The sequence below is a fragment of the Camelus ferus genome, chromosome 4, assembly GCF_009834535.1.
Source record: "Camelus ferus isolate YT-003-E chromosome 4, BCGSAC_Cfer_1.0, whole genome shotgun sequence".
Classification (NCBI taxonomy): Eukaryota; Metazoa; Chordata; class Mammalia; order Artiodactyla; family Camelidae; genus Camelus; species Camelus ferus.
Window position 1 is genome coordinate 6,520,254 of NC_045699.1, and position 13,585 is coordinate 6,533,838.

General features: G+C 49.0%; 1 protein-coding gene across 1 annotated transcript in view; it reads right to left on the reverse strand.

The window, feature by feature from the left end:
- Positions 1-13,585, reverse strand: part of DAPK1 (death associated protein kinase 1) — a 180,496-nt gene that overhangs the window by 19,316 nt on the left and 147,595 nt on the right. The window contains 4 exon segments of the mRNA XM_032477475.1: positions 2,465-2,600; positions 2,602-2,688; positions 12,666-12,701; positions 12,703-12,744. Coding sequence (XP_032333366.1) covers positions 2,465-2,600; positions 2,602-2,688; positions 12,666-12,701; positions 12,703-12,744 — 301 coding nt within the window.

A 13,585-nucleotide genomic window follows, 5' to 3' on the forward strand; every position in this document is an offset into this window, starting at 1 on the left:
TTTATTTTTGCGTCTCCCCGAGGAGCAGCGACTTTTCCAGATGGACAACTTTTTGGTGTCCCCTTCACCTTCTCGCGTGTCTTTTCGGCATTTCTTACCATCTTCAGTGGACTTTCTTCTAGGAACGTGACCACAGAGAGCAGAACTGTGCTCCTGAGAGAACGGTGAGTTCCCAGAGAAGGTTCTGCTGGGGGCACAGCCAGCATCCTCAGAGATGACAGGTCACCAGGAAGGGTCTAAAGAACTAAGCTGCACGACATACAAGGAAGAGCTGTGTTCATCTCCTAACAGTCCTTTTGGAGAAGCCCAGCTCCACTAATAAGTTACCTGGACACAGAACTCTGAGGGTTCAGGCGGGGAAGGCAGCTCTGAACAAGGGGGGCCAAGAACACAGGAGTAACAGCCTCCCAAGAGACCCACCGCATCTCTGCGCTGACTGCAGCGGGGGTGGCTTATTTGGGCCAGAGCCCAGATCGTCCTCGAGAGAATCTGGTGTCACTGAGCCCCATGACCCAAGTCTCTCTGAGCCCTGGCTCAGGGACGCTCTTACACACAGTGAGATTTGCTGATAATCCGGCCATCCTGAGCCGCATTTTATCAAGTATCTATTTCCGGCTTCTTCCAGGTATGGGAAATTGACCAGAAGGAAGATGAATGGAGATATTGCTTCAGAGGGGTGAGGCTGAGCAGCAGATAAGATTTCGTCCTCCTGGGGAACCCGTATGTCACTTGATGGGTGACTGGTTCAGTTTAGCCCATAGGCTCCTAGGGTATAAATTTATAGCCAATAGGACTAAAACTTCCAGGTCACAGATCAGGATAGATCTCGGTCTCTGTCACCACACACACACACACACACACACACACACACACACAGAGTGTCATTCCACCTGTTTCCACCCCCCCACCCCACCATACACAGTTGTTCAGACCACAGTGACCTGAACTCACAGCGGGAGAGTTCGCTCCCTCTAGGGGCGACGCCAGGAACTGCTGGAGAAGTGGACTTTGAACCTTGAACACTGGCCTGGACCACACACAGAAGCTGAACTTAATCAGTAAATCTGAAAAACTATTGGCTTCTGAGAAGGTGTGAACCTATCTTACTTCCTGAAACTGAGCAAAATTACAGTGGAAAATGGAAAACATGAGCATGGATACACCCCAAATCAGACGCCGTTTTAAGTGTCATTAATGAGCCCTAGCTCAGGAGCCAGACACTTCGTGAACTGGCAGCTGTGTGACTCCCGGGTGGTCTGCTGGGCCCCTCAAGGCTCAGTAAACGGTGGCAAAAATGCCAGTAAGCTGTCATGTGGATTAAATGAGGTGTCACACATACTACATTTCGCCACGTTCTTGGCACACAGGTAGTGCTCAGTACGTATTAGCAATATGTGTTAACAATATTGCAATCATTCGAATTACCTCTCCATTTTGGTTATTATTTCTTACCCAAGTTTCAATTCTATTGCTGTGTTCAGACTAATGAAGTTGAAAGGGGGCACGTAGCTCTCAGTCCACTGTCCCTCACCCCCTGACTCATGCTGCCCAGACCACCTTCCTCATGTAGAGAGAAACTACACGGAATCACAAACTTTAAAGCTTTTGTTTTCATCCTAGGGAACAGATGTGACAGCTCTGTAGTATGTATGGAAGGCGAGTCTGAGGCCCAAAGCTTCAGCGTTGACGTTGTTTAGCAAATTCTCTGAAGGTCTCTATTCTTATCTTTGAAAAACTTAATTCCTTCACTCTAAAGGGGGGTTTCAGGAAGAAAGACACCCCAGATGGCACAACTGTCTTTTGTTCACTGCAGGGGCTTCTCCCTGGGGGAGGACAGGCAACCCTGCGGGTCTGGCTGGGAACCCACTGATGATCGTGTCTGCGGAAGATCGGGGAAGATAGCTAAGTCCCCTTCCCAACAAGGTGGGTGGATGGACCAACTGGAAAACCATTAAGGAGCCTTTCAAAACCATCAACCAACTTTGAGAGGTGCAGGAATGGGCTGCCATGTGAATCCAGCTTCATGTTTCCAGATTCTCGCGTTCCTGGATGTGCCTGCGGCATTCCGAGGGTGGAGGACCATCCTGGGGCCTGAGATTCAGTCTGTGCAGCCTTGAACCTGTGTCAGCCCAAGCTCTTCGTGTCTTCAAGGGCAGAGTCCCCGTTCCCGAGCAGAACACGACGCGATTGTGCTATCTTGCACGTTTGTGATTGGGGATCGTGATGCTGGTGACGCCCTTTCCTCATTATCGGCGGGCCAGGGTGCACTTGCCAGCCAAGGGGAGTGGACACAAGGCCAAGAGCTGAGACGGGTCATGCTCAGAAGCCACCAAGGCGGTGGGAACCTAATCAGCCTCGGGCCAAGTGCCCCAAACAAAGCCACCAGCCCTCCCAGAACTTGATACGAGAAAAGCACCTGATGGAGAGACAGGGACGAGGGCAGGGAGCTGTGGAGGACCCCTACCTGTGGGCTTGGAGGCCAGGGGCGAGGGCGGGAACCGGGTGGAGTTGGTGGAGGAGAGCCGGGGCCTGCGTCTTCGGAAGAAGCTTCTCAGCAGCCCACACTTGAGAGACTCCACCAGCGTGGTCTTCCCAGACCCCTGAGTGGCCGAACAGCTTCAGTTTGATTCTCGGCTGGAGGTTCTGCGTGGGTCGCAGCTGCTGGATGAAGAGTCCTCGGTGTGTGTCCTGAACACAGATGGAAGAGGGCCTGTCAGTCACCGCGGAGGTGGCGGGGGGCAGGCCCTGGGCAAAACACACCCCCAATCCCCGGGGGCCAGGACCCCGCCTTCCAGTCTGTGAGTTTTCTTCCTTTTAAAAGATTGAGGTAGGGCGGAGTGGGTGGGGGCGGGTACAGCTCAGTGGTAGAGCGCATGCTTAGCATGCACGAGGTCCTGGGTTCAATCCCCAGCACCTCTGTTTAAAAAAATTGAGGTGTAAGGGATCTGTAACATTTTATTAGTTTCAGGTGTACAGTGTGATGATTCTCTATTTGTATATGTTGTGAAGCGATCACCACAGGAAGTCTAGTTCACATCCATCACCACACACAGTGACAAGGTTTTTTTCCTTGTGATGAGAACTTTATCGATCTACTCTTATCAACCATCAAATGTACCCAGTATCATTAACTCTGGTCGCCATGCTGTACATCACATCCCCAGAACTTCATTTATAACTTGAAGTCCGCAGTTTTTACCCATGTGGCAGATACATTTTGTTCTGATCCCACTGCGTTTTAAAACGTTTCACGTGCAGTACACACACAGTGGGGAGGGTATGGCTCAGCTGGTAGAATGTGTGCTTAGTGGGTTCAACCCCCAGTGCCTCCATTAAAAAACAATACACATAACATACAAGTCACCACTTTAACCATTTTTAAGTGTCCCCCTGGGAGACGTTTAGCACACTTACACTGCTGTACAACCACCACCGCCATCTAGCCCCAGGGCATTTCCATCACCCCACAAGGGAACTTGGTACCCATTAGCAGGCACTTCCTGCTCCCCTCTCTGCCTGACCACTGGTCATCACCAGTGTGCTCTGTCTCTATGGATTTGCCGATTTCCGTTGCATTTTGATGATAATGAATTGGAGGTGGGGAGCAATTCCTGTAAAGTGATCAATTTAAAAGTGAAACAGGGGTCAGCCTGTTAGACTGGCCAGGGGCACCTGCTCCTTCTGGGGGTGGGGAGGGTCTTGTTCCTTTACAACCCTGTGAGGTGCAAGATGATGAGAAGGAGGGAGTCACAAGGTACAGAGCTAAATACCGGGGAGGGGCCTGGGGCACATGACAACCTTTCCATTTGCTTCTTTCTCAGCCCTCCAGGGAGAAGCAGCGGTCTCCCCAGCACTGGATAATTCACACATTTGCTCATTCACTCGTCAACAGACATTTATGGAGGACCTCCCATAAGCTGGAACAGGAAGGTCTACACCTGCTTCAGATCCACAGTCTTGGGGAGACACAGACATGTGAACACTCTGACATCAAATATAACATGAATGCTTTCAAAGGGATGGTGTTGGCAAAGTGCCCTGCGCACCCAGAGACCTACCTCAGGGTCTACACATCGATCATCCACTCCAGCTCCATCCCAGCCTCACATGTCCCACCAGACTCGCAGCGGCTCTGTAGTAACAGCCTGCTGGAGCTGTGGCATGCAGCCCGAGGCCGGTTCCTCCTCCCCTCCCCAGGACGATGCCCTCCACTCTAGCCCGGTAACTGTCCGTGCTGCAGCCGCTCTCCAACAAGGAGCCCATCTCTCTCCTCTGCTACCAGCCCCACTGCAGTACCTCCTGGATAGAGTCAACCTGACCGTCCTTAACAAGGGTCATGAATTCTTTTTCATCACACCCCGAGGAGCTGAGACAGACGCACTTCCCGTGTCTATCTTCCAGCTTACACTGTGCTCTCTTACATTCCTTATTAAACCTGAAAGAAATCTCTGTGCTAAGTGCTCCTGTTCTCCCTTGTAGATGCAGAAACCAAGGCTCAAAGAGGCCAAGGCACTCGCCCAGGGCAAAGGCAGAACTCACCCCCGGGTCTCCCCGCAAGGAAAGGGGGTGGGGCTGGCGATAAATGGGGAGCTGCACACAGAGAGCAGAATCTCACCTCAAAGTGGGACGTGCCTGAGCTACAAGCAGGGAACTATGCAAGGAGGGCCCCTTCCAGTTCAGAAGACACTTCCCAGTTAGTGCAGGGTCCCGATTTAAAGTAAGACTTACAAGTCATTGCTACGAACAAGGCAAGCAGAATGGCAACAGGACCCCTTGCTTTGGATTTGCATAGACAAAGGGTGCATCTCAGTTTGGCACCTTGTTTCTCCTGAGCAAATGACTTGGATTGCTGGCCTGTGTTAACAGGCTCCACGTCGTTGGGGGGCTGGAGGGGGGTTTCAATTCTTTATCAGAAATGCGGGTTGAGGCTTCATCGTTCCTTCATCAGAATCTCTTACCTGCTCACAGGCTGTTTCTCAAATAATAACCACCTTCAAGAAGTCTTTGTCCATGAAAATACTGCTTCATTGGACTTAGACCTTGGCTTTTAGAATGTCCTGGATTCTGGATGGTCACAGCAACACACATACACACACATTCTCACCTTCCAAGTGGAGATGAATGATCGGCAGGTGAGAAATAGATTCGAAGGCCGAAGAATGGGGTATAGTGTTGTAAGCCATCCCACGGTCCCGCTCTGCGCGGGGCCTTCACACATGTCCCTGACACCCCTCCCTCCCCCTCCCCCCGGGAGCTGCTGGCCTGGGGGCTGGGACCGCCTCATTCTCCCTTCACCCTGCCTTTGGGAAGATGCGCCAGGAAACCGCTCTCTCCATCAAGACTGACAGCATCCACCATGATCTTGAAAGGCAAGGCAAGGAAAAGCAAAATGATACTCGAGTCTTCTCCTAAGGAAACCTAACCTCGCCCTTGAGGATGACCCCTCCTCGTGTTCCCTGAGAACCTAGGAGAATCTGGACACTACCAAATTTGATACAGACGTCTGTGACAAGGGTCTGAAATCTCTTTTCCTGGCGGGCGGCGCATTTTCACTTTTCACCACTAGATGTCGCAGCAGGGGCGGGCGGCGGGCCCAGACCAGTGTCCCCAGGAAGGCAGCTTCCAGCAGCCTAAAGAGTGTGTGCTCCCCAATGCAGACTATGGTTCTGATGCGGAGAGGGGCAGAGGAAGGTACTGGGTGTGCTCCTGGCGGGCTCCAGAAAGGTGGCAGAACACTGATTTCTTTGGAGTCAGGGAGCTCAGAAGTCCATTGTGGTCTATATTTAACAGAAGCTCCAGGAACCCCCTGTGCCCAGGCTGGTCAAGCCCTCACGGGCTGGGCCAGGGGAGCAGGTGCAGTGACTCTGCCCGGGGAGTGGAGAGCTGGGGCTATGGTGTTACCTAGGTCTTGGCTCATGCCTTGAAATGTTCTCTTGTGTCCCCCCCTTCATCACCCCCCACCAAGGCTGGCGGATGTGGCTGGACAGCAGTGAGGCCTGGGGTGAGTGGGTGTGGGCCTCTTGCGTGCCCACAGCCAGAGCTGGGAAGAGGGGGGGAATCCTAAACCAGAGCCTGGTGGTGATGAAGCCGCGTTTGTGACAGTGGGAGCCTAGAACACATGCTATATTCCCTGTTAGCTTTAAGCATATACTTTAAATCCGTGTATCTTTAAATCCTGCGTAACACAGGAAAGTCAGCTTCTATTTCTATTCTTGCCCAAAACTCACAAAGTAACTGAGCCTGGTCCAAGCCGCTGACCGACCTTGCCTGGCCACCAAGACCACCTTCCAACCAGTCTCTCGGTCTAAGCAGTCAAACCTAACCCACTCACTGAACACACGTGGCCCAAAATCCAAGCGCCTTCCCAAGGTCTCTTTCTGATCAGATCTCCCTGGGCGTCATTCTCTGCCCAGACATCCACGCTCAAACTCTGCAGCTGACCCCATCTCCCCCTCCTTTCCCGTCTATTTCCTAGAACACACCCAACTCTTTACTGCCTCCGGCCCTTTTCACTCACTCCTCCCTCCACCAACCTTTCCTCCAGCTGCCTCCTCTTTCTCTGTCTTTGGGTGTTGGTTTAAATGTCACCATCAGGGAGGCATCCCCCAACCAGTCAGTGGACAGCAGCTGCCACCCCCACCCTCTACCTCTACCGTCTGTCATTTCAGCCTATTTGAATCCCCTGCACTTACACCAGGGGGCGGCACACCTTTCTGTAAAGGGCCAGGTGTTCTCTGTTGTGACTGCCACCTGTGTATCTAGAAATCAGCCACAGACAGGAGTGGAGGGGTGCATCTATGTGCCAATAAAACTTTATTTACAAAAACAGGTGACGGGCCGGCTTTGGCTCTACAGCCATGGTTTGCCGCCTCCGACTTACCTCATCTCGCATTTTCTTATTAGTTTATTGGCTGTGTCTTGCCTCTTGTTCACTGTGGTCTCTCTGGTGCCTAGAACTGTTCTTGGCAGAGACACTGTGACTATCTTTTAAATGAATATTATTTGGTAACTGCATTACCTTTTGGTGGGGGGTGATTAGGTCGTATTTGTTTATTTTTATTTATTTTAACGTTGGTACTGGGGATCGAACCCAGAACCTCATGCTCGCTACGCAAGCACTCTATCACTGAGTTTTACCCTCCCCCGGCATTGCCTTTTGAAGTCCTGGTGAATCTCGGGTTCTAGTTTCCTTTCTTCCAGCACCTTGTGCCCCTGGCAATTTAGCTGTCACTTTCTCATCCGCCAGGGTGACTAAACATCAACAGATTGACGGGGAGGACCATCTCCAATCTGGGAAAGCCAGATAAGCGAGGTGACGTGGCTTTCCACACGTGGCAGGATGCAATTAGACCCAGCAGGATGGGAGCAGCAACTCTTAATTATGCAAATGCAGTTGACTGGTGGTGAATTTTAAATTCTGGGCAAACTCCCAACTCTGTCCTATTTTCCAAAATATTCCTGGCCATCTTTCTTCATTGTCTAGTCTTAGGCTTAGGAAAAGATTCTACTCTTAATATCAGTTTATGGAAAAGCTGATTAGAAGGACAATCAAACAAAATAAAAATAAGCCAACTCCCCAAACCGTCTGAAACTAGTATTTTAAAATCAGGTTAGAATGGGCTTGCAGTGATAGTAAAAATGGATGACGGTGCAAAATCTAAGTGCAAGCTCCTTCCCCGCCTGTCATAACAAGCCCCCTCCTTTTTTTCTAGGAGGAGAATTGGTTTGGCTAAGTAACAATACAGTTTTGGGGCAGGTTTGGAGGGCTGGACCAGGCTTTGTTTAGCAGTGGGGTGAGCACAGGGGTCAGCAGACGGTGCACTTCCTCCTTATAGGAAGGTGGTACCTACCATGCAAGGAAGCTGTGGGCGCCTCCAGAGACAAATCTCCTCTGGCCGGGCCTCCACTGCCCCATGCTGGTCAACAAAATGACTTTGGTTCTATGTCTGGGAGAGAAAGCTCTGTGGCTTCCCTAACAAGTGTTTAAAAATACATTTCCAATCTTGTCAACTGATTAGAGGTGAAAACACAGGGAGCACTTCTGTTGCTAATTTGGCCCACTTAGAAACCAAATGGACTCGCAAGGCAATTTAAGGTCAACCCCGCCCTGCTGTCCCAGATACAGACCTCTCCCCAGGACTCTGTTTAGGATTCATATGGGGTGGGAAGGACCTGAGTGAGGCACCGCCCCAGCTGGTGTCAGGAAAGGTGCAGAGGTGGTGTTTTGGTTTCCATAATAAATGCTGGAGGGAATACCTTGATGTTAGATGCTTGGGGGTCTTCATATCCTGCAGCGACAGGAAGTCCCCCCGCCTTTCCCCTCCTCCCTCAAGTTAACGCGGAAAGCATCCTAGTGAGAAACACTGGCAAATACAGAAGAGAAAAAGCTATTGAAAGGAATTGGTGGTAAGATGCTCCTAGATGTAACTTATCCTCTTCCTGTTCCCCATACTCATTGTACAGGGCTGTCAACAGCCTCTTCCTGCCAATGATCCAGGTTCTAATTGCAAGTAAATCTATTTTCTTGGCTTTCTCTGCAGGTAGAGGCTGTTCCTTGAGGCAACCGCCCACGAGTTCTCTGGGAGGCATTCTCCTGGGATGCACTGGAACATTGTGATCATTTCCAAGAAACAGATTCCAGTACTGGGTGTCCTCAAATCCCAAGCAGTTATTTATTTTGGGATTTATTTTAAAAAACAAAAACAAACAAACAAACAAAAAAACCCAGTGTGGTTAGAAATGCTTGGCAGCCAACTCCTCCCTTTCTGGCTAATCAGGAAACTGAGGTCTAGAGTCATCGGAGGGAACGACTAAGGCAGACAAATGTGCAGGTGTCCTCGAATACGGACTTGGGAAGACTGCTGAAGGGAAGGGACCTGGGGTTGCCTTGCGGAAGGCGATCAGATCTGTGCTGGGACAAAGCGGGTGGGCCCCCGGGGGTGGGGGAGTGGGGGGAAAGGACCGCTCCCACCTGCCAAGGACTCTGCACCCAAGAAGCCCTGAGCCACTGAGTGAGCCCTGCCTGGAAGCAGACATTTTTTTTGCTCCGATCTCCGGGCTACACTAATTAGCAGGTTGCTTAACCTCCTGGAGCCCAGGTTTCCCGGTGGAACATCCCCATCTCGGGAGGTAAAATTACAGTGCCCGCTACACATACCGAGGATTAAACGGTGGCTGTTACTAAAAATGACTCTCAAGGGTACCCTGCCACGATTGCCATTGTTGACACCCCAGCATCTGCTCCTGGGGGCGGGGTCACAAGAGGAGCCACCACCGGAAACCGCCCAGTTTCCCCAGGACTGGGAGAGCGGTCTGCGGGTGTGGACGAGGGCGCTGACTGCGCAGGCGCAGCTCTGAGGCCATTATTTAGATCACCCATCCGACCCTCATCGCCTTCCTGAGAGTGGCACTAGACTCGCTCCATCTAACAGGGGAACAAAGCTGGTTCACTCAGCTGGAAAGGGGCAGGGCTGGGACTCCTGGGTCTGTGCTCTCAGCCTTTACCCCGTGTTTTGCCTCTCAAAGCAAAGATGAGAGGGGAAGCTTTCGGTAGATTCTGGGCTCTATGAGGGACAATGTCCCTTAATCACGGGCACTGACATGACTTTGCTCTGCCTGATCTCTCCTTATAAAAATCACAGGATCATGGTAAAATACAAAATGTTGTAATCTCCCCTCTCCCACCCCCTCTTAAAAAGAGAGACCAAGAAACAAAGGTGCAAATTAATGGAAGAAAAAAAAAAAGAAAGAAAAACCGGAACTGGGACCATGCAGGAAGCCACGCGACGCCAAATTGTAAATTCTAGTCTGGAAATAGCCACCCTCTGGGGTGCCTGGAGCTGTGTTTCATACTTATATTCCTAATTATAAATGTGGTTGAAGCATTGCAGCAAATATGGGGATCAGATTATGGGAGAAAGCGCTTTTCAAAAAAAATATTCCGTTTGCATTTTATTATTATTATTATTATTATTATTATTAATTTTTTTTTTTTTAAATGGAGGCACTGGGGATTGAGCCCAGGACCTTGCGCATGCTAAGCACGTGCCCTACCACTGAGCTATACCCAACGGCCTGCGAAAAAGTGCTTTTAACCCCATTAATCCAATCCAGTCCATCCAACCTTGGCCATGGTGTCAGGCACACTCCTTCTTGTCTTTTTTTCTGGGCATTTATTCATTCTATCTGTCCTGTCATAATGGACATCTGAGTTTGCATGCAGCAAAGCAATGCATTTTTAAATAAAAGAAAGGATCTTCCTTAAAAGGTAGGTGGGCAATAAAACACAGCAGACAGAGTCCAAGAAAAAGCCTTGTCACTAGGCCAGAGGAGGGCATTTCCGGGGTGACCATCCAACCACTGGAGATCATGGGTTTGCAGCTGATTTTTGCTTAAACATGAACAGATTGCACCTTCCCCTGGGTCACTGCTGTGTAGCAAGGGTCTCTGAGGGGGTGAACAGCACTCCACCCAAGAAAGTATGTGGCCGCCGGACTGCCCCGAGTGCTGGGCTTGTGAGGGGTGCTGCTGGTGTATCAGCTGGGCCCACAAAGCACCGGCAAGGATGACGCTGGGACTTAGGACAGGATGGCGGCGCCGGGGGTGGCAGGTGGGCTAAAACCCTTCTCTGTGGAATCTGGGAAACCTGAGAATACCTGCCCCAGCATGTTTATACACCTGCTAAGGTGTTAAGCCTAATTAAGTGTTTCTTTCTACCAGCAGACCATACTAGAGACTAAATAATTAACTGTAAAAAAATGTGTGCTCATCCAGCCTGTGGAAAGGCCAGACTTCATTTCAGTTTCCTTCCACTCTGGGTGGATACTCTAATGAGGACTCGATTTAAAACAGCCCTCATATTGAGACATTTTTGTCTATAAACATAAGACTCGACACTCAAATGCAGGGCTCCCTACTGTAAAATCCAGCAAAAGTCAGAGGTTGCAAACTGCTGGCCTCAGAGCCAATCTGGATGAACTCGGCTGACACGTCGCTTCAAATAAAGTGAATTTTCAGAATAAGAGACTTGATGTGAAAGTTCATGGCTGATTTGCTGACATACTCTTAACCCCCCACCCCCAACTCCTGTTTTTCTGTTTCTCTAGTCCAAATTCTTCTCACAATGAGACAGTTGGTGGCAGTACAAAGTGGGAGAACATGAAGCCCAGAAATTTAAGTATTTCCTGTAAGAAAGTGTAAGGAGGGATCTCTTTCTGGAACTTCTAGATCGCAGGGGACATGATCCCGCCATGGCCTGGGAAATCTCAGCGTTCATCGGCTGTCTGCCCAGCGCCTCTGTTTACAGACTCCAAAACACGAAGGTGTGAAAATGAATTAGCCTCCCCAGGTCAACGCCAAGCACCAGGGAAGAAATCACTCCAACCTAGGTGTCACCTCGCCCTAAAAATTCAAATTTTCCGTAGCTGTGAAACTAACTCATTATCATTCCTCCCCCAGGCGCTTTTTCATTTATACGGCAGGAACTTTGTGGGATACCCTAAGCTTATTTTGGACAATACCTTTTCAACGAGAACTTAAATCAACTGAGTTTTTTTATTTATTTCTATACAGTTTGTTTTTTGAAACATTATTACATGATTGGTATAGGAAATTTAGATAATTTATAGATAAATTTGGATAAAATATAGTAATGTTTCAAGAAAGTGTTAATTATAATAGCAAAATCCAGAGACACCGCTGTTAACATTTTCTTTCTATGCATTTTCTTTTTTAAAAATATTTTATTCTGTATGTGTTTTTTAGGGGGCGGGGTAATTAGGTCTATTTATTTATTTTTAGAGGAGGTACTGGGGATTGAACCCAGGACTCGTGCACGCTAAGCATGCGCTCTACCACTTGAGCTCTACCCTCCCTCTTCTATGCATTTTCAAAAACACAGCCTGGATTATAATGTGCACATGATTCATCTTCTACTTTGAAGCCCAGGAACATCTTAAGTATTAAACTCTTGTTACTAAAACCACTTCAAAAACATGGCCCCAAACCATTCCATTTCATAGCTGTATGAAAATTTACTGGACATTATTGTTGGTCATCTGATGTTTGTGATTTTTACTACTGTATTATAAATAACACTGCAATGGACATCTTTGTGTGTAAGACCTTTTCCCCCTGCATTTCTTTCATTTCTTTAGGATGGAGGCACAGACATAGAATCCCTAACTTAAAGGGTGTGACAATTTCAAAATCTCTCAGTATATGTTGCTATGATGGCGGCTGGAACGGCACACTTGCATTTACTTATTTTTGTCATGCTTCCTTAAACCTCAGAGCAATGATGTTTGAAAAACTAGAGCTCACGTGGTATCTTAGAGCTCAGAACATTAAGAAAGAAGCAGAGTCAGCTTTCTCATTTCCCCTCTCCTTCGTGGGGGGCAGGTATTAGAGAGAAGGTGGGAGGACGGAAACCCCGCACAGCAACTGCCAAGGGGCCAAGGCTTTCCAGGTCCTGATACAGAAGAACCCAGAGAGGCAGCCAGTGCGCTGGTACAGACTGATACGCAAACCACAGCACTGGGCAGATGTCTTTTGGTCCACTCGTGTGTCCAAAGCCTCTTTCGTTCATTCTCAGGGTTTACCAGGTAACAGACATAATTTTCCACATAAAAGCAGCAGATTTCAGACTGACAAACAGAACCTCTCACCTTTCGGAGTCTTGTGAGAAGACCTGCTACATGTTCAGTGCTGTTCCGATTTAGCAAGATCTTCCGCTGTCTTTCCATCCTGTTGGAGAAAATGATTAGTTTATTTCTTCACAACAGAGAGCTGTGCATTCCATACACTAATTCCACCATCTGGGGAAGAAACAGCATAACAGGCGCCAGAAGCAAATAAGGTGGACAAACAACCCATGTCCTGGGTTATTTCCCTTTCTGTGGAATCCTTATTTCACTCGACTGTCCAGGAAAGGAAGCTAAGAAGTAGGGAAAAAATCATGCACTGGTGTGGTGAGGTCCAATGGCGAGACGTCTCAGATCCACAGGCTTTAATCAGACCGGGCACCTCGTTAGTGGGCAGAGAAAACCTCCCTCCAATTAGGCGGACAAGAAAGACTGTCGTTAGCTGCCAAGTTCTAGTTAGTGGAAGCTAACATCTTACAAATCCTTCCGTGGACAAACCTCAGCACTCATATCAAGCCAGTGACTGGTAATTACTATGCATTTCAAAGAAAAGGCTGAATTTTACAGACAATTTTGATCTAAAGGTTTTCCGAGAACATAAAAGGAGGAAATAAGGGTCCACGGCACTTTGGTGTTTGCTTTCAATTAAGAGAATTTTCACAGGGCTGCAGTTTCATATTGAACGAACTGGCTTCTGTTTCTAGGCGGTGGACGTGCACGGTGAGGGCTCGCGTCTATCCAGCGCCTCCTAATAATCCGTGCTGATCCAGCTCTCGGTGCGCGGTGTGCGGTAACCTGAGAGCCGCTCCTGGCGGTGGGGGAGGAACAGAGGAGGGGCTGCAGGCTGAGGGACCGTTCTGCCGCAGTTTTAGAAATCATTACCAATTCAAAAGCAGAAAAGATGAGAAGCAGTTTCGAAAGAAATAAAAGCAATCTTTTTCTTA